This window comes from Herpailurus yagouaroundi, unplaced genomic scaffold (genome assembly GCF_014898765.1).
Source record: "Herpailurus yagouaroundi ecotype Mexico unplaced genomic scaffold, PumYag 100, whole genome shotgun sequence".
NCBI lineage: Eukaryota > Metazoa > Chordata > Mammalia > Carnivora > Felidae > Herpailurus > Herpailurus yagouaroundi.
The window spans coordinates 61,961,561-61,983,877 of record NW_024412391.1 but is presented as its reverse complement, the minus strand read 5'-3'; the positions used below and the strand labels follow the sequence as shown (position 1 = coordinate 61,983,877).

At 37.6% G+C, this 22,317-nt stretch overlaps 1 protein-coding gene across 4 annotated transcripts in view; it reads left to right on the top strand.

Annotated features, from left to right (window-relative positions):
* The window catches only part of DYNC1I1 (dynein cytoplasmic 1 intermediate chain 1), a 314,400-nt gene that overhangs the window by 37,863 nt on the left and 254,220 nt on the right, over positions 1–22,317 (top strand). Inside the window, exons 3-5 of one of the 4 annotated variants that reach the window (XM_040472606.1) lie at positions 1,008–1,122; positions 3,816–3,957; positions 18,598–18,657. In XM_040472606.1, the coding sequence (XP_040328540.1) occupies positions 1,008–1,122; positions 3,816–3,957; positions 18,598–18,657 (317 nt within the window). The remainder of the gene's footprint in view (positions 1–1,007; positions 1,123–3,815; positions 3,958–18,597; positions 18,658–22,317) is intronic. The other 3 variants (XM_040472607.1, XM_040472609.1, XM_040472608.1) reach the window with 3 other exon arrangements.

Genomic DNA, 22,317 nt, shown 5'->3' with positions numbered 1-22,317 from the left:
CCCCTGGGGAGAAGGGTGTGTTTGGTAACTGGATAATTGGCTTTTGACAACCTTAAGATAGCTTCACTTTTGTAAACTCTCAAAGCTTTATCATGAAGCAGGATGTTACCATGTTTCAGATGTGGGATAAATGCCTTGTCTTAAGCAATTAACTGTGTTAGGAAAAAGAAAAGACCTGAATGTTTAATTAGCCCAGAATCCCACCGATGGCCTTCTTTAACATGTATTTTGTTGTTCCTATCCTATAGAAAACATGAACCAGACATAGGATCTGTCTATATGAAGCCCTGTGTTTGTTTGACAGAATTTGGGAAATTTCTTCTGAATGATTTTTTTATTCTATATTTTTCTACAAGATAATTTTCTCCCTTGAGCTAATATATTTAATGGAAGCCTGTGAAAATCAGAATTAAGTAACAACACTTAGATATCAATATTGCTCACATGCCTCAATAAATATTGTAGCATGGTTTATTTTAAACCATGGTAAAATTAGATTGCTGATACAGAGTGTATTTTACAGTTACAGATTTCAGAACTAGTTTTATTTTTTAGCCAGATCCCAGTAATTCTTTGTTTTCATAATTCCAACATGGGATGTGAATATTATAAACACGCACTCATCAAGAATTGATAGATAGTGTGTCTTCCCAGAAGGGACAATGGGGTTGAAAAAGGCAAACAATTAAAAAAATAATAATCCATATTATCCCAGTCAGAAATACTTAACTCTGATGGTTTCTTTCAAAACTGAGTGAGAGAAACTTTCATACCATGCGATAAAAGCAGGGGAAAAAAAACCTTCAAACAAAAGAGAAAGCACAGGGTTAGTAATTATTAAGTGGAGCAGTTGCAGTGTTTTTTCATCCTTTATACACATGATTATATCTATTTATGGCTTTTGCTTGGTCTTCACTGCCACTCATTTACCACTTTCAGTTTAAGCCAGGAAAAGCATATACTTAGTTCTGTTATTAACTTTTCTTACTGGCATCTACTCTTTTTAGGCTGATATGCAGCAAAAGAAAGAACCTGTTCAGGACGACTCTGATCTGGATCGCAAACGCAGAGAGACAGAGGCTCTTTTGCAAAGCATTGGTATATCACCGGAGCCCCCTCTAGGTACCTAAACGGTGTTACTGTTTTCTTAAATTTGACTTGCATGGGATTTACCATGTCCAGCGTTTACTATTCTTTTATGTCTCTTTTATTTTTATTTTTGAAGAAATTCTGTGGCTTATGGTTCAGCTGTATTTATTTTTGGAATTGAGGGGGCTGGAAGGAGATGGAAAGACAGATTGCTGCTTATTGACTGATTATATGGTCAACCTTCTCTACTGTGTACTAGTAGATTATTTTGTACTTGTTAAACGAGTTGCCACATGGTAAACACAAGAAATCTTGGAATTTTTTTCTTAAATTGTTCTTCATTTCCATCACTGAATCCCAGCCTTTCTCTGCCAACCTAAATACTGTGAATCTGGTTATGAATTTCATAACCACTACAGGCATAGAATTATTCCATGATGAAAATAGAAAGCTCAGTGGGAAATGTGAAGGAAAACTTAAAATAGTGACAAATTAACAGCTACTTAACAAGTTTAAATTTATTCAAGTCTATTGTAGATCTTGGTTTCACTGCTAATTGGCATTTTTATTGCAACACCCCTCCTCCAACTCATTCATTTGTAGTTAATTGTCCACAATCTCATTTTGTGACTAGGGTTTGGATATTGAATTATTTGGTTTATTTGTGTTGAAGGTAAACTTCTACATGATGTGTTTATTCTGTCACTTCATTGTGTATGTCTCATGTGATCATTTATTTTATTTCTCTTTATCCATTTGCTTTCCATACATTTCAGGATAATCCTGGGGTGTCTGTGAAACTACATGATAGCCAATATAGTAAAAAAAAAAATAATAACTTTAAAAATAATGCATATAAGTAGATACAATATCGTCTTCATTTCAAAATGGTTTGTTTTTTTAAATCCCACCATTGACTTTATATTAAAATAAATTTTTATTTATTTCCATAGTTACTTAAACTAAGAATAAAAATTGTCCCATGTACAACAAAATAACAAGTATTTTATTAATATAAGTAAGAAAAAGCAATATGTAATAAGCTAATGAATTATTAAGTGTTACTGGATATAATTTAATATATACACACACAACTAAAACACCATAAAAAAGTATTTTATACTGACCCTCAGTTTGCATTAGGTAAAATCATATGTCTAACAATTATAGAAGGAGCCCCTACAAGATGTTGGTTACTTCGTTTAACTTCTTTATGGTATGGAAGATGTAACCTTTGGGATATTTGGCTGATGGACCTTCTTTGAGGAGCTGACAAACTTCTTAATACTTAGTTGACTTGTGACATAATGTAGACACTTTGCAGTAATCCATTATGTTTTTGCCTCAAAATAGCCTTTGACATTCTGTTGCAGTGTGAACACTGGTTAAGCCCCATAGTCGTATGTCCTATTTTCCTCTATTCTAAATAAAGCCAGCAATTAAACTTTAAGAACAAAACAGTTAAATATCTCTAAACCATGACCACTATGGCCAAATTCTGAGCTATCCCTGCATTCCTGCCAGGGGACTTGGTGAGAGTGGTGCCCATTTTCAGTTTTCATCCATCTCTCCAACTTACCCTCTGACTTACTACAGAGGGTAATCAGTGAATTAATTATGGGAGCTCACGAAATTCCTAGTTTCATGACAGATCTGCCATTGTGTTATAGGATTTGGACAAAATAGTTAAACCCTTTACTCTATTAAATAAATAAAAGGAAATTGCACATGATTGAAACCAAATGGGAATCTACACTTATGTATTGAAGTTTCTTTCTGCCCATATGGCTTCTCTGGCATGTGTGATATTGAGAACCCCCTGAATTTGTCTGGCCTGGAGCCATCTTGGCTATTTGGTGCAGCTTCTATCTGAAGGACCTTTGGCTTGTACCTGAAGGACAGAAAAAATATATATATACATTTACATTTCCTGTACCTTTTTTCTTTTCTTATCCTTGTGTCAGATCTTCAGCTTGCACTGACCTCAATCTTCGAACTTATAACTTATTTCTCCGGTCTTTAGAATGGCTGTTTACTTTTGTGCCCATGGCAGTGCCTTCTAGCGCTGCCGCAGGCAAAGGGAAGCAAGTTCCGAACACAGTAAACAATACAATGGGATGAAACTATTCATTAAATGTAAAAATAAAGCCGCCTGGCATTTTCCTTTGTTTTGAAAAAGATTTTTAAATTACCAGGTTCAACATTTACCCTTTCTCTATCTGTCATTTAGTCTCACATAGTAAATGCAGTTTATATTCCACAGAGAATTGATTTCCCTCCAATGTAGACATACAACAGACTTTCCTCTCTCTCTTTGACGATTTAAAATTATTCAGAATTACTTATTCCATAATGTTTCAAAGTTTTATAGACACCCACTTTTTTAATAGGTCACATCTATACTAACAAAATAAAGTGGAGAATTGAAATTATCTGGATAGGTCACCCTAGAGAGATATTTGAGTTGAAATATCTGGATAGCTATTTTGATTCTCCATTTCACTTTGTTAAGGTGGACATGGCCTTAGAATCCCTAAGTTAATTCTGTCTAAATTCATTTCAAATTTTAATTTCCAAAATATGAAAAATTCACTTGACTTTCTTCCTTTTCTTTCCTTTTTTTTTTTTTTTTTTTTTTCCTTATCCCATCTTAATCTCTCCTGGCCATACAACCACTTTAATTTGGGCCCATTTGTTTTGATTTGTCTGACACTGCTCTTCTCCAGTGCAGTCGCTGCATTTTTTAACATGGGATACCTGTTATTTTCATTATTTAGTCCCAACCCCTATGTCTCCCTCCTCGAAATCAGTGAGCACTCCCAGTGAAGCTGGCAGCCAAGACTCAGGAGACCTGGGACCATTAACAAGGTAAGAACTGTCCCTCTAACAAAGGCCAGGGGGGATGTCAATATTATAAGAAAACAGAGGCCAAAAAACACCATGCCACTCTGTTGTGTGCTATTAAATGTCCATGCAACTGCATTTATACTCAGTCAGTTTATATTTAGATTTATGGTGGCTTGCTGTTTTAGTGGCATAGAAATGATTTTGAGCACTAGAAATGATAAACTTGTACCTTATTTTTCCTTGAGTGGGCTAATTTAGCACCATGTGTCTTGTTTGACAAACACAACCACATCCATTAGCTTAGGCCTAAAAGAAAGAGAAGGATCAAAGGCAAGTGGAATATATATCCAGCTTCTTATTATTCTACTCTGGTTTGGTTTCCATGGGAATTTTTGTTAATAGAACACTAACATGTTCTAACCCTTAATTTAATTTTTTAAGCGTGGTGCTTATTGACTTAATAGTATTGACTAATTTGATAACTCAGTCCCCAAAGTGTTTTTATTATTATTACTAATTATTATGATCATCAGAGTTGACTGCTCTGTCTTCTGAGTCAATTGCCAGATTTTTATTACACTATATATACTCAGAAGATTAGGTAACTTCTGAAAGTGAATATATAGACATTTTCTAATTTGACCACTGAAGGGGTATCCAGAAGGCAAAGATGCGAAGAGAGAAAAGAGAAGTCTCATTAACATGCATGGAGTCATGGTAACTTTCTTAAGCCAGTTGCCTTTGCTAGGATTCCCGTATGCAGGTGCCACAGGCAGTTGATGTTAATGAGCTGGGCGTGGGGGCCTGCGGCAACTGGCTGGGAAGCACCGTGGCTAGGCCAGATGGTCTCCTCACAGCTCAGGCCGGTTGAGCTCATGTGGAAATACGGACCCGATTTTTCCACATCTTTCCATTTTTCATTAGAAGCCAAAAATTAAGGGCTTCATGCAAAAATCTCCTTAATGTTAAATATTAATGACTTTGTTAAAAGTAGTTGTGGGACGGCTTTTGTCTCTGGGCTGGCAATTTGTGACCTCTGTCTTTGACTCGTAATTAAAATAAAATAAAATAAAATAAAATAAAATAAAATAAAATAAAATAAAATAAAATAAAATAAAATAAAATAAAATGCTTTACTAAGACTTCAAATAAAAAAAAATCATCCACCACACTAGTGTTCTAACAAATCAGCCTTTGCCTTGTCCATGTATCTTTCTATCCTTGTCTACCTGTGTATATTTCTTGTTACCATGTGTGTTACTGCTTGACAGGTAGACAATTTTGCATTTTTCTTTTTCCATTTAACACATTATCATTAGCATTTTCTTTTGAAAGGACATTATTTCGAGGCCGAGGCAATTTTGGTAGAGAAAAATATGGAAATCAGAATAGTCTAGTATTAGCCTGAGCTGTAGCGTTTTTGCGTTTTTGTGTGTGTATTTTTCCTTTTTTCTTTCTGAAACCAATATGTAAGTAAGACTGGAATTGTCTCGCCCATGTCTGCCTGTTGGTGTGTTTCAGAATTGAGTATTTTGTTTTATACAGGGAATTTTGAAACCAGTGGACACTACTTTCAGTTTGAGAAAAATGGAAGTAGAGATTCTGTGGGCACCAGGCTGGTTTATTTTAGCAAATCGCCTTTGTGATTTGGGGGCAGCACACGTCTTCTCTCATCTTTTGCTTTGAACACTTCAAAAGGTCTTTGAGAGGAGGGAAAAAAGTAACAATAACACAGTTCTGTAAGATCTAACATTTGTTCAAGAGCTGGCACAATATAATTACATTCCTTAGGGGGTCCATTGGCCTATCATTAAGTTAATATATTTGCCTGTTTCTATACAATGATGGTGTTGTGTCATTAATGCTCAGCTTCAAGGGGTGCATTTGGCAGCATTAAATTCTATTACTGACTTCACAGTTGATGAACCCTTTTGAAAACTGTAGAGAAAGCTGACCTATGCTGTTACTGCTCTGGGGACAGCAGCAAATATTTCTTCTCAGAGAACATCACTCTTCATTTTTCTCCCACTTACATGATGTTTTTGTAACTTAATGAATCACTTTGGAAGAGGTACTGTCTACTCCCACCCTGAGTAAATTCCAACCAGCTTCCATTCTTGATAGGACTGTTCTGGCAAGGGTGGGCAACTAGAAGTCAATGAGCAGATTCCTTCCTGGATGTAGGTTTCATCGGAATGCAAGAAAATTGACACTGAGGAAATGATGATTTTCAGAAAAACTGAGCACAAGATTTGCTTGAGGAATAGGAATATTAGGAATATCTTAGGATATCTTGCCCTTATTTTGGACTAAGGAAAATCCCATGCAAATTTATGTCTTTGCTTCTATAAATAGATATGAATTAATTTCAAGAGAACCTTAAAACTTCAGTTTTTAAAATTCCATTTGGAATATCTTTTTCTATAGAAGAAACCTCTTTGAAAACAATTACTATTAACTTTAACACGTCATAAAACATGACTGGGAAAAAGACTTGGTAAATCTTGAGAATATAGCTCTGTAGTCACAAATTTGCTGATGTGTGTGGAATTTGGGCTCTTTGAAAAGTGGAAAATCTTTCAGAAAATAACTCAGAAATCAAATTAACACATCTGGTCCTACCTAACGGTGCACATACATTCTCTGATCCATCTGTCAGAATCTAAAACAAAACTGAAATTTTCTTTACAGAGCCTAAACTGGCAAACATTTCTTATGTAACCTCTGTGAGTGGTTAATTTGCAAAGTGGCACATTTAATATACCTTACGGAAAAGTTTAAAGTAGGGCTTTAAAAAAGTCAAGTATAACAAAAATTACTTTTACTGATTTTTAAGAGCAGTTGAGTAAAGGTTTTAAAACCAGTGAATAGAAAGTAGAAATATGTAATCATTTTTCAATTATACTAGTGTGATTTAATTTTAACTTAAAGGGTCACAATTTGTTTTGCAATTTCTGCTTCTGTTGGCATTGCCTGCTTCTCATTTGCAATTTACATTTGTGGCATTTTTCTTTCTCTTAATTTTGGTGAAAGCAATCATTGCTCAGTTAATCATACTGGGCAAAGAACAAGCTCTTAGATATTAAAAAATCTATTTTATTAATAAAACATTTGGAAGACTAGTTTTACTTAGATTTAAAAATCCTGCATATACTATATGCAACTGAAATCCAACACAGTATTAAGAAGGTACTATGCTGTGATTAATTAGGATTGGTTAAAAATTTCAAGGATATTTTAGTGTAGAAAATGTGTTACCATAATTCAGCATATCAAAAGATCACAGAAGGAAGAGTGATCATTTAGTAGTATTTAGTTAAATGGTACTTGAGAAATTTAAACACCTATACCCATATTTTAAAACTTTTTGTAAATGGAGTACAAAAATATTTTTTCTCAAAATGTTAAGTATTAATCTCAAACCAACAGCCTATATCTTTTATACACAAGAGTGATGCATCTAGTACTTTATAGCCCTGAAAGAAGAATGACTTATATTTAGTTGAATAATACATGTCTTCCTTCCTCAGGAAATGGCAAGTTCCTTGAGATCAGGGAGTGAGTGATATTTGATAAATGTTGGTTGAATGAATCAACTATTATCCTAATTTTTACAGATGAGGACACTGAGGCATAGACAGCATAAATAATTGTCTCAGGTTCACACAGAACATAACTACAGTGCTAGGTTTTAACTTAGATTGTCAGAAATTTTCACAATCTATACCACTACCCTGCATGATCTCTGACAACAGTTGATATAGGTGATATATCCCTATATCACCTATAGGGTGATAGGTGACTTAACCCAAAAGGTTATTATTAGTATTAAATAAATTAGTATCTGTAAAGCACTTAGAAAGGAGTCTGGCATATGTGAGTTTTAGCTATTGTGGTTTTTTTTTTTTTTTCACCTGTTTCCAATGGGAAGAGATCTCTTTAGATTCTCTCATAAAATTTGTTGGTGTCATTTTCAAGTTTGATTATGCTGTATCTTCATCTAAGTAATCATGTAAAAAAGTTGAACGTGACAAGGCCAAGGATGGATTGTGGTCCGTGTCCCTGGACACCACTCTCTGGGTTGTCCAACTCTTAATCCCTAACTTTCATAGATTCAACCAGAAATGAATCTAAGTGGTAATCATTCACCCACCTTTATTCTTCTCATTCACATCGATGGATCACAGGGGGCATTGCACCAGGGTCCTTCTCTTCGTTAGTCAAGATACCTTTGGCTTCTCAGGGATAAACCTAAATTGGAGGCTGTACTAGCCTGCCTAAACCCAGGCAGGTGTATTGATCTCATAAAGTTCACCTGACTACCAGGGTGTAAGTAATACCATGTCCCAAACCTGAGTCAAGGAAGAAAACTTTCAAAATGATTTGAAAAATAAAGTATGTGTTAATATGTTAATATTATACAATCTATTATAATAATAACACCTATCCCATAGCATCTTTAGCAAAATAGTCAGGAGAGGTTACTGATGTTTGCCTTTGGTGAGAAGTGGCATGGGAATGATGGTAGTAAAAGAATTAATTTCTGTCTTCTTTTTCAACCATATATGGTCTTAACACCATCATTAGTTCTATTTTCCAAGTGATTAGGACATTTGAGTTCCCCCACATTTTATTTTTAATATCCTCTTATTATTATGGAAAAAACATCAGTGCATTTTGTGTAATTAGAAGATATGGACAACCAAAAATTAGAGAAAATTCATATTCCTACCACTGGAAATTATATTCTTAGTGTATATTCTTAACACCTTAGTGTATGTTCTTTCACAAAATATATATGTCCGAAACATATATATGTCCAAAACATATATATATGTCAAATGATATCATTATACAAGCTGTTGCATTTGCTTTTCTAATTGAGTGTCTCTCTTTTTCCATTTCAATACATTTTCATCTTATCTAATATTTACACTTTTTTTCAGATTTCCCCAATTGCCCCAACATAATCCAATTGTATTTAAAATCTATCCCTGTCCTCCCAGCTCTCAGCATCTATTAACCAGAACTCTTATATCCATAGATTTTCTCTAGGGAGGTAAGGTCCCTCCCAAGGGGTCCTAAATGCAGCAGCAGAAGAAATGTCTTCTGAAGCACTGAACAGGAGAACAAAGGTATAACGGGGAATGGATTAGAGGTCATTCAGACTTTCAGCTTTTTGTGCACTCCAGATCAGAATTTGGGACAAAGGAGCAGATGTCTGCACACCCTATGCTGTTTGATTTAAACACTAGGCTTCTATGTAGTAAATATTAAGTTTCATGTTGACAGAATCCTTCGGTAAAATTTAGATATTTGATAAACTCTGTCTTTCCCTGATCTACTGCCCAATGAACTCTCAAATAAGGAAAGTAGAATAATTTGTTTGTGGTCAAGTTGTGCGGGCTGCACCTACTTATCACTTTTCTTCTCTCAGTGATTTCAGGAGAGGAAAATGTGCTAAGAGGCAACATGGGGTTAATGCCAAACAGAAAATTTTAGGACTTTTGTTTTTATCCACAATTGAATTTCATAGGATTCTCTAGCACTAGATAAGCCTCAAAGGACTTTTGATCCTTTTTTGGTGAAACCATCATCCTCTTCTAAGGGGCTCTGATGAATCAGAGGCTAAAGGGAAGATATTAAGGTTTTGGTAAAGGTGAAAAAGTACAATAAAATAATGTAATTATTTAATAAGCCTTGGAGGAAATTTAATAAGCCTATTAACATTTTGTATATACAGAATTTTTTAAATTACCGTTATGTAAGAAAAAGTTGATAGAATGCCACCAGTTAGTTGCACTTCAGGGAGACCAATATCACTGATTCAAGGCTGGTTAGAATTCAGTCTCTTTGGAAATTAAAATAAAAGGCACACCTTATGATTTTCTTTTTATGTAGCACGTGAATGGATGAAACATTTGTGATATCTTACTGTTTTGTCTTGAGGAGAATGTACTATAAAAGCATACACATTACGGTCCCAGTAACACAGCAAGCAACGGGTTGCTGAGCTTTCTCGTAGAAAAACTGCTTGCTTGACAGCAGAGCCTCCATGAAAGATGTGGAAAGACATGTCCTAGCTCTGTGATGAGAAGTCTTAAGTTTCTTCTTGAAACCAGCTCAGATGGGCTTCCTGCATGGCTTTGGTGTGGCCTGTAGCAGAGCTCAGTGTTCGGTAGCCAACAGAGGAAAGATTCTCACACAGTAAACTAAGAAAAATACTTTTTAAAGGACCCAATATAAGTATGTATCTCACTGTCTCAGTCTTCTTTCTGATATCAGAAGATCTTTATCATCATCATTGCCAATCCCACATAAGGAAATAGTTGGAGTTGGAAAGTAAAACGTGAACACATTATTTAAATGCCATCCTTAATTAATTGACATCATGTTAAGGACAGTGACAGATTGAGTGATATTCCAGGTTTTTAAACGTTCTTATTATTCAGTGCATTACCTTTGGAAATGGCACTTAGAAAAATAGGTGTTTGGGGGTGACACTGACTGGAGGCTTTCTATTTGGCATTATGCTCACACTGGCCCAAACTGTTTTCTTTATCTGATTAGTGACTAGTGATTTGTTTGACAGAGATGACATGTGGAACAGGAGTTCAGAGACTCTGGGATTCAGGGGAGTTCGGTATTCTGCCCTCGAGCTGTCGCTCCACCTTAGAAAAGGAAGAATGTGTGGCAGAAGTTGAGGTCCAGTGCAGTGGCTTCAGGGACTAAAGTTTGCTGAGTTCATTTGGCAGAGAAGATAGCTGGCCTTTTTTGTATTCTCAGCACAGCTCTCAGCTTGGGAAACATCAACGGTGTTAGGCCAGACATGCCCTGTTTTATTCTTTCCTTTTCTGGTAAAGAAAGTAAAAACTATTTCTTTGGGAATCAACTTGCCCTCACTCCTCCCACCCATTGACAGAAAAGGCAAGAACAGATCTACTCATTCACTAAATAGTTAAGAATTTATTGTGTGAAAGATACACAGTAAATGTTAGACCTGCAAGGGAGATAAAGAGAAGGAATTTTCTCACTTGTAAGGAGGCTGTTTCCAGTAAATTGACAGGTTTAATTTGAAGCCATCTAAGAATATATTGCTATGTAATTACAGCTCTCAAATATTTGTACTCCTAGAGATGAGCAGTGATGTCATAAACCACTATTCCTAAATCATCTATAATTAATTTGTAGTATATTCATTTGGGACAAGTGATTTTGCTTCATTACTACCCTACATAGAGTCTTGACACATACTAGGTACTTGGTAAATATTTACTGACTTGTGTGTATGTGTGTGTGTGTGTGTGTGTGTGTGTGTGTGTCTATGTGCACATACTTATGCACAGGCTCAGCTTGCAAAATATTGGGTGGGATGGGTGCAGGACAAGAAGAGTGATGAAGACAGAGGTAACAGCAGGATAGCTCAAGGTTGCTGGACAAGTTGCTTGAAGGTGGACTTTGCTGAAGGAGAACTACTGGCAGTGGTTATAGGATTGAGGTATAAGGTGGGGACTTTGTCACAGAAGCAAGGCAGAAATCCAGCCACTGGAGTCAGGGCAAAAAGTCAGAGTGGGGACTATCAGTGTGTTTGGCTTGATGCTGATACCTTTGGGCTTTGTAACAGTGCTCATTATTTCCTGTAAGTCATCCTCAGATGTGGTCTTCAATCCAGGTTTTGGTCTGTAGATTATCAAAGAGAACTGCAAAATAAGAAGCCCAAGTGTTTCTCTATTTCTGTCCCAGAGAGACAAGTTATTTCTGAATGAGGTTATGAGGTTATTGAGGACAAATATATTTAGAGAGCATGGCATTTGAGCTGAGCCTTACAGAATGCATATGCTTTGGACAAGTCGAGTTGGGAGAAAGGGCATTCCAGATGGTGGAAATGCGTACACAAAGGAAAAGGGCTGGGGAGTATGGGAAGTAGAATGCATGTTAAGGAGCTGAGTCTGGAAAAAAAAGGATGACCTTTGTGATAGTTGCAGTCCCTGCCTCCCATTCCTGGTGGCTGTTTATTGAATTCACTTGGGAAGTTGTTACAAACACAGGTACCTGAACTGCAGGTCTAGGTGAGGCCTGGGACACTGTAATTTTATAAAGCCTTCAACTCTGAGGATTGGTGGGGAAGTATTGGTCTGATATAAAGCCTTGAAGGCCTAAACAAGGGTTGTGGAGTGGAAAAGGAAACAAAAGACAGATGAGACGCAAAGGGTGAAATGGCTCTGGTGTGCATATGAGTATCTCCAAAAGGCATGTGAAAAAGTGGACTTGGAGCTCAACGGTGATGAGGACTTTGTGGTTATTTTTTGCAGAAGGTCAATAGACATGGATGGGATGACCTAGGGTTAGGGTACAGAGGGGAGGGAAGGAGTACCCCTGATTGGGGAATGCTTGGCTTTGTAGGGATGCCAAAATTGGCCATGGGATTTGATGATTTGGAGGTTGTCATCATCATCACCATCACCACCATCCCATCACCATCAGCATCATTTTTGTTTTTATTATTGCTTATCATGTTTTGTTTCCATAGGTTGAGTTTCTGGAAGTAAAACAAGTCCAGAATAATTCTGTGTTAATTGTTATTGCTACACACTGGCATGCTGCTATTCAAAAGAATTCAACTGATTTTAAATGCCACCAGAAGTGTATGCAAGTTGAGTGTTAGCATGACAAATGACAGAATTCTTAACTACTGGCTTCCAAATATTTATCAATCATTAGTTTCTTACAACCAAAGAAAAGGCCAAAGCAAAGACACTCTTTAGGGAAGAATTTCAAGGCTTTCTACTCAGGGGTTTAATAAAGATGGGAAGAAGAATGGAAACCAGCAACTTGCTGTTGGTAAAAGCTGAACAGGGAGAAGTTACACACTCATCAGAGAGCAAGGTATATGCAATACAGACTTCATGTGTTCCACTCCTAAATTATACTTTGAACAAATGGCCAGGGATGATTGTCGTTTTGTTTTGTTTTTGAACTTTTACTTCTATCTAATAAACCAAAACTGAGCAAATAAAATTGGACCAATGGAGGGAGAATTTTAGAAGAAGTTACTGATGAATTGGTAGAAAGTTTAAAATATAAAGTTCTGTTAGTCTCTGAATAGGTCACTGCTAATTTGAAGAATTTTGACATTTTGTCTATTTTTTTAAAAAATGTATTGAAAAACACCTTGTCTCCCAAATTGTAAAGTAAATGTTACATGGTAGGCTTTTTGAGATGAGATGCCAGAGGCTACATTGTCTGGCACGTATAGGGTCGAGAAGTGAATGATTACTTTCCATGAGGTAGGAAGCTTCTGTACGTAGTAGTTTGAAACAAAGTTGGGAAAGGTCTCAAACTGCCAATCTAACTGTGGGACCATAAAACCATGACAGTGCCCCTTAGTCCAGAGTAGGCAGAGAATTATTGGGTTATTCTGAATCTGTGCAAACATCAGGTTCTCCATGAAAGATCAGAAATCTTCTCTTAGATCCTCAGAGAGTTAATCTAAGAAATAACCTAAACCTAATGAATGCAGACAAATGCAGCTCTTAAAAATGAACAAACAAATAATGCCAGGATGGTTTTCCATATAGGAACAGAAGACAAAATCTAACAGACATAGTTAAAGAAAGATTTCATCAATCAGAAAGGGTTTACTTGGGCATCCCATAACTGGGGGAAAAGGGAGACTCTGAGAGCACTGAGTGGGAGTATGTCTTGTTTTGTGGAAAGAGGCAGACATGATGTGGGGCAGGGGGTGGGGGTGTGGGTAGGGCAGGGAAAAGCTGTAGTAGTAAAACATTCAGCTTCACTTTCTCTAATCCCAAACACACTACTGGTCATCTGGCTTCTCAGGATGCTGGCCTTCAAGGAGAGAAGACTTCATCCAGTGTGTGTAATTGCTCTGCCTGGCAGTTATTGTTCTCATGATGAATTGGTAAATTGACACCTAAAATATAATAGGCTCTTATTAGACCTAGTAAACCGTGTCAACTGCTTAAACCCAATAAACTAGGCACTGATGAAAATGAGTCTGTTACATCCAAATCCTAACCCCGTCCTTCCAAAACCAGGTCAAATGGAATCTTTGATCTTTTTAGAGGGACAGTGTTCCTCTTCTCTGGCTTCCAAAGGATAATGAGTAGAGTCCAGTGCCCGGTAGGCTGGCACAGAGTAAACACTCACTGAAAGGAAATGATAGCTGTCATTATTATTCATCTTTCTTGTGGCATTTATTTATTTTTTCAGCTAACATTTATTGAAACTTTAAACTGTGCCAGGCCTGGGCAAGTAATGACAACTACTTTCTTTTTTGTGTCTATGTTATCATTATATCATTAAGTACAAACATTCATACGTCTCATTCCTTCACTAAAATGTAAGATTCTTAAGTGCAAGTCCCATGCGTGTCCCACACCATATCTGTGGCTTATATGGCATGTTTTACTTTCTGCCTAGTTCTACCAAACTATTTATACATGTTTTATCTCTCTATAAGAGTTGTAGTTTTCTTGAGAATTCTTTTCATCCTCTTTCATAGTATTTTATACGTTAGGCCTTTAATAGATATTTATTGAATAAGAAAATGAATGCTCTTGTCAAAAATATCCTCTCCCTGCATGCATTGATTGGTCCATCCCAAAAATGACTGACTAGAACCAATTACTCTACTAAGCAGGGTGATTTCTATATAACAATATTTTGGGGTAGTACATGAGGTTCACAAATGTTTGTTTACTTACAATTTCACTACTTCCTCATTTAAAAAAATAAGCTACCTGGCAAGATTTCACACTACCCAAGAAGCTGTGGGGAAACCATCATTTTATTTTCAGTGATACACTAACTTGATATGAAGATGATCGGGAAGTAAGGTCTGTGTCAATTGGTTATAAAAACGGTACCAATTGGAGAAGAGAGAACTGAAAGGCAGTTTAATAACCATCCAATGATTTAAAAGATTAGGCAGAAACAAAACAGAACAAAAAACCTTTAAATGGTCTCTAGGCCAGCATCTTCATTTTGCCGAGGACAGAGAGCTCCGTCAGGATGCACAGTACAGTCACATCCCAAACACAAATCTCTCACCCAGAGAACCAGGCGTGGCCCTCTCCAAGGTCCTGCCATCTATGGAGAAGTTCTGCAAGCTTGCACAGAAGGAATTCAGCCACGTTTCATACACATGTCTAGGCTACTCGTGGAGACAGAGACAACCTTTGCCCATTTAATGTATTGGCTTTAAGTTCTTTTTCAAAGAGAGAGTGCATTCTGTGCAAGTCTGGCCACCCCACAGATAATAATGGGAAAATGAGAAGAAAATAAAAGAGGCACACCTGGTAGCATCCTTGGCTTGACTCCCTATCCCACTGCTCATTACTGACGATGACTATGGTTTCTTTTACTAAATAATATATGTGTGACTGTGGGGCAGGACCGCTGTGGGTTTGTTACATAGACCAGCCCTTGTTGTTCTGCCTGAGTAAAGGCAAACTCCAGACTGCTGACCTGTAGACTTTTTTTGAGTGGTTCTGATGGAATCATCATTTTTACCTCTTAAGGATACAGTGAGTACAGATGAGCTGTCAGATAAGTAACAGGACAGCCAGACCACCTGGGAGCGGCTGCATTCTTCACCTGCCTGGGACAAGTGAAAAGATCAAAAAAGGTCATCCTGTAAGCAACCTCAAGGCAAATTGAGGGCCAAGTAGCTGACCCCTTATAGGGGAATGCTTCTCACAGTCAGCCAGAGCCAGTGGCTGCTGTTCTGTCTATAGCCAAAGAAATGCCCTTAAAGATGAGCGGTTTGATTTCCAGGGATACATGATTAGCAAATATGAATCACTGTAACAGATTCTGTTACTTCCACCATTTGAAACAGGTGAAGGAATCAGTGTCCAGAACCTGAAAAGGCTGCATTTCTCGAGCAGAGAAAGAGTCCAGACCAGGGGTTCTCACCCCTGGCTGCACATTAGAATCACCTGGAGAGTTTTCAGAAATACAGATGCTTGGATCTCACCCTGCACATTCTGATTTAATTGGTCTGAAAGTGGCCTGGGCCTTAGGCCAGGTTTGAGTTAATCACAGGTTTAGAGGCTGACATATTTGAGGATCTACGATGCTTTCTGTCTGCTGACGAATGAAAGCAGTAGTCTAGCCCCGTCATTCTCCAAAGGTGGTTCCAGGGTCAGCTATAAGCATTACCTGGGAATTTGTTAGAGTACAACTTCTCAGGCCCCACCCCAGACCTACTGAATCAGAATTTCTGGGGTTGGAGATCAGCATTCTGTAGTTTTGTAAGCCCTCCATATCATTCTGATCCTTGTCAGAGTTTGAAAACCCACTGATCTAAGTCAAGACTTTGCTACTCAAAGTGTGGTCTTACAGACTGGTAACATCTATGTCCCCTGGAGCCTGTTAGAAATGTCACAGACCTACTAAATCAGAATCTGCATTTCAACAATATTCTCAGGTATGTGTATGCGCACTGAAAGTTGAGAAGCACTGGTCTAAGAAACAGTGGCTGATTAGTATTCTCACTGGATTTTAGTTGTGATGTTTCAGAACATCCAGGTAAGAGGACAAGAGCACAGCCAGAGCTGGTAAGGAAAGCTGTGACTCCGTATCTGTTACCTTTGCAGGAGGAGCCTATAGGTAGGATATTGACTCAAAGAAATATCTGTAGTAGATACAGTGAATGTGGTAGTAATAAGAATAACTACTGTTTACCAAATAGTTACTTTGAGCTTTATAGGTATAATTGAATGTAATCCCTGTAGAAAACCAGAGGGAGATCATCCATCCACTCATTCATGCATTCAACTAATATTGTATTATGTAAGTATGTATGCCAGGCACTTTTCTAGGCATATCTCTATAATCTAGGGATATAGCCCACCCACCCAGCCACCCCCACCTATTATAAGGCTCACATCTAGATGAAATAGCCAACAGTAATAAATACACTGATGCATAATAAAGCCATGGATGTTATGAAGAAAGGAAAATGGTGTAAGGGACAGGGATGAAGACTGACAAGGAAGTGCTACAAGGTAGTGAGAGAAGGAAATCCTCTCTGAGCAGGTGGCATTTGAGGGAAGACATACAGCTCTTAAAGGGAAGAATATCAAAGAGGACACAGTGAGTGGGAGACAGTGGTTAAACATGTTTGGAAGATTCCCGAAGGCCAGGTCAGCTTAAAACTAAATTGTCTCAGGGGCGCCTGGGTGGCGCAGTCTGTTAAGCGGCCGACTTCAGCCAGGTCACGATCTCGCGGTCCGTGAGTTCGAGCCCCGCGTCAGGCTCTGGGCTGATGGCTCGGAGCCTGTTTCCGATTCTGTGTCTCCCTCTCTCTCTGCCCCTCCCCCATTCATGCTCTGTCTCTCTCTGTCCCAAAAAATAAATAAACGTTGAAAAAAAAAAAAAACTAAAACTAAATTGTCTCATAGGACATGGTAAGTCTTTAGAGAAAAGGAAACTGAGCAGGGTTTCTCAAACTTTAAGGGGCCTGCAAATGGCTTGGGACCTTATTAAACGGTAGTGTGCAGTCAATGAGTCTGGGGTGAGACGTGAGTCTGCATTTCCAACAAGCTCCCAGAGATGCTGCCGATCCTGGTCTGTGGGCCACACTTAGATTAAGCAAAAGGTAATGGGGTTTGAGAAAGGTTCTTGTGTGCACTCAGTTTATAGAAGAACTATCTATCCCCTTTTACCTTTTTTATATATTTTTTAAAATGTTTATTTATTTTGGGAGAGAGAAAGAGAAGCATGAGCGGGGGAAGGGCAGAGAGAAAGGGAGAGAGAGGATCCCAAGTAGGTTCTGCACACAGTCAGTGCAGAGCCTGACGTCCAGCTGGATCTCAGGAACCCTGAGTTCATGACCTGAGCAGAAATGTGAAAAAGAGTCAGATTCTTAACTGACTGAGCCACCCAGGTTCCCCATCCCTTTTCATTTTGAAGGAGAAATAATAAGAAAAACTGAATGCCTTGGTAACTGTTGATAATTTGTGCTGTCTCTTGTGAAATATTTAAAAGATATGATATCGCCGGTATCATAGAGACAAGTGTCATTGCTGGTGATCATCTCAGTGGAACACCAAAATACTCGTGAGCCTCTAAATCCAATGCATTATACTTGCAGTAACTGACTTGAGGAAGCCAGCAGTTCAGCAGGCCTGGAAGTCAGCCTCCATCTGGTCTGACCTCCCCAGATGCTCCTGCTCTGGCCCCCCTGCAGCCTTGCCTTTGGTCTCTTCTCCACAAGGGAGATGCTCCATGTTCCCAGGTGTAGATGGGCTCCAGGGTTTCAGAGAAACATGAACCAGTTTCCATGATCAAATCAGTCAGGCTTGAGTAAAAAGCAGAACCAACTAAAAAGGGGTGGGGATGTGGGTAGAGTGTCAGTATTTAGCTCAAGGCTTCCTTTCATGAAAACAAGCATAACTTCCAGTATCAAACAGATGTTCAAAGGAAAGGACTGCTCCTCACTTTCTCTGGTCACTTGAAATTCATGGGGTCTCCCTTGAACCTGGGGCCGGAGCGGGGTGGAGAAGCGGGGAGATGTTCTGTGTATGTGCTGTAGATGCCATTGCCTTGATGAATGACATGGTTTGGTTTGGTTTGTTTCCCTCCCCTTTTGTTAATTCTCTGTGTTCTTTTTCCTTTGTGCTGCACGATTAGGACCCTGCAGTGGGACACAGACCCCTCAGTGCTCCAGCTGCAGTCAGACTCAGAACTTGGGTATATGTCTGCTCTTTTGTTACTCCTTTTATGATTTCTTTGCTATAGTTGTGTTGAAATGCTGGAGCTGTTGTTTGCTCATGTTTTTTTTTTTCCCCCTTTTGTTGAACTTCCAGTTGGAGAAGTTTATTTCCTTCTGTTAGTTTTCCTTATAAAGTTAAGCTCTGAAGAAAGTCCCTCTTTGTGGAAAACACCACAAAAAGGTGGCTTTTGATTTCTCCTTAATTCCTATCACTGCAAAACAACACTCTTCTAAAACAAAAATATAAACATACACCCACCCCTCTGCTTCAAGGTGGGGCGCAAGTATTCTGTGGGAGGAGATACATTTGAGGATACCCTTACCATCCTTTGCTTCTACTAACAAATTGCCTTAGGGTTAATTTTTGTCTCAAATTGATATGAAAATGTCCTGTCTTGTGTGTTTCCTTTCCTTTTCACTTTTTTGGGGACTCACAGGAAGCATTTATTTCGAATTAAGTTTGAACATATAAAGATTCCTGTTAAAGAAAAAGCAAATTTGTTCAATTTCTCAATATTAAGAAATCTCAAATATTGATGGATAATATCTCCTACATTGGAAAGATCTTTTTTTTTTTTTTCCCAGATGGAACTGTACTGTCACAGGTTAAAAGATAGTTTCAGAATGGAAAACTCATCCCCAAAGAAAAAAACACACAAGCATATCCTAGAAACTGAATTTATTTCTCTTGTGGGACTGGAGTTAGCCATAGTGATGCATGAGGTATTTCCAGAGGGGTGCTTATACCAGCTCTTGCTCAAGCTCAGGACAGCCAGCCTGTGTGTTTCTCTTCCCAACTTTGCATTCAGTGAAATCAGCCGTGGTGGAAGGATTTACACTATAAAAATTGGCAAATGCTACAAACCAGGGCTTGCTCCCTTTCCCTCAAGCCAGTTAACAAACATTTACCAAATATGCCACTCGGTCCCTCCATATGTGAATAGCACACTTTATTACAGTATTTTATAAAATTATCATTTTTTTCTAAATTTAACCCCATAAATCTCAAAGCGGCCATTTATTTACTTGTTTATTTATTATTTATTTTGAATTCCTGAGATTCCTGGGCATGTATCTGTGGGTTTCTATCAATGTCAGTGCCTGCTGTAGGTGTCCCGGGAGGTTGAAGGGCTGGCTGGGTGTTAGATTAAATGCCATCTGCCCGTGTCCCTTTGTATGCAAGAATTCTCAGAAAACCCACAAGCCTGCTAAACCAAAGAAATATCCCAACACTTCAGGTAACTAACCGAAAACACTTTTTCAACATTACTAAATTCTTGGCTATTTAGTTTTGTAGTGTATTGTATGTCATATTTCAATTTTTATTATTTGAATGACCAAGAAATGTGGCTTAAATCAAGCACAGAAACATGAAGATATAGCATGTTACAATTCAGGGGAATTTCAGAGTGCAATCCTTCAATATTTCATTGTGTTTAAAAAAAAAATAGAGGATGGAACTGGCACAGACTCTACCCGATGCACTTAAATTAACAGATTTTTAGACAGATTGTGGCATTGCTAAATTACACTTGCTGATGTGGAACAGTTGGGAATTTTCCCATTTATATGTGTTTTCTAAGCTAAAACTCAGTTGACTATGCAGATTAAAACTTGTGACTTACTCTGGGGAGGTGGCGTATCTGTGGCTCCCACCTTGCCTGTCACATTTTACTTCAGAGCAGGCCCAGTGAGTCAGAGAAAGATGAGAAATGAGATTTTCTGTTCGCTGAGTGGTTGGTCGTAGAGAGTTTGTAAGGAGCATTCAGACTATTTGAGAGAAGAGATGATTTTAGCCAAGTTACAATTTCAAATACTGATTAGTGAAAATTTCCCTTTTCTGACAGTCGGTGTAGGGCAGTCTTTCTCTCATACACAGTTTTATGGAATATACTTCTGGCAACAAGATTTTCCTGGAGATTTTATTTCCTCTTCTTGATGCTTGGCATGGGGTTGACCATAGTCCATGGCTTGCCCTGTCCCTTTGTTTTTTTTAATCGAAGGATAGTTGACATTCACTTGATTTTTTTAAACAGCTTTATTGAAGTATAACTAACAACAACAACAAAAAACCCTGCACACATTTATTCAGATTGGTAAGTTTTAACAGGTGTACACATTTTATGAAACCATCACCACAACAAAGATGGTAAACAGACTCATCATCCCCAAAAGTTTCCTCACAGCCCTTTTAACCCTCATCCTGCTTCCTCCCAACCTTCAAAACAAACAACTGGTTTTCTTTCTGTCACTATACGTTCGTTTATATTTCCTAGAATATCATATGAATGAAACCATGCGATAGGCACTCTTTTGACTGACTTCTTTCATGCAGAATAACTATTTTGACACTGATTCACGTGAGATGTGTATCAGTAGTTCATTCGTTGCTATTGCTGAGTAGTCCTCGTCTGGATATGCCAGTTTGTTTATCCAGTCACTTTGATGTACATTTCAGTTGTTTCCAGGGTTTTTTTTGCCCATTACAAATAAAACTGATGAGCATTCATGTACAGATCATTTTATAGACATATATTTTCATTTCTTTTGGGTAAATGTCACCAAATTGAATGGCTGGATCATATAGTGCATGTACATTTAACTTAAGAGACTGTCAAGGTATTTTCAAAGCGGTTTTATCAGGATACATTCTCACCAGCAGTGCATGAAACCCTCAATCCCTCCCGATTCTTGACAACACTTGACTTGGATTTTTAAAAATATTAATTTTTTTAAACACTATTAGAGGAGTGCAGTGGTATCTCACTGTGGTTTTAATTTGCGTTTCCCTAGTAACAATGGTGTTGAATATCTCTTTATGTGTTTATTTGCCACATGAATATCTTCTTTGATGAAATGTCTGCTAGAATCGTTTGCCCTTATTGTTTATGAATTGGGTTGTTTTCTTATCATGGAGTTTTGAGAGTTCTTTATATATTTGGGATACAATCCTTCATTCGATGTGTAGTTTGTAAATATTTTCTCCCCACTTGTGACTTGTCTTTTTTATTCTCTTAACAGTGTCTTTAAGAAAACAAACCTGTTTAATTTTGACAAATTCCAATTTACAAATTTGATCTTTTATGGATCATGCTTTTGGTGACATAATTTTAATATCAAGGATTCCTTAAATAGGTGGTAGAATACAATTGTCTATGAAATGGTTTCAGTTTGGGATTTTATTGTGGGGACTATTTAAAAAACAAATTCAATAATTTTAATAGTGGTGGAGCTATTGAGGAAATCTGTATTTTTCTGAATGAGCTTTGGCAGTTTGTATCTTTGAAGTAATATGTCCGTTTCATCTCCATTGGCAAATTTATTGGCCTAAAATTGTATATGTATTCTGTTATTATCTTATTTTGTATATGTATTCTCTTATTCTCTTATTATCTCTTTATAGCTACAGAATCTGTAGATATAGTCACCTGTCTCATTCTTGATATTGGCAAATTTTGTCTTATATCTTTGTCTTCTGGTAAGTATGGCTAGAGGTTTATCAATTTTATTGATCTTCTCAAAGAATCAGCATTTGGATTCATTGATTTTCTTTATTTTTCTATTTTCTATTTCACCAATTTCTACTCTGATATTTCTTTTGCTTACTTTATGTTTAATATGCTTTTCCTCTTCTAGTT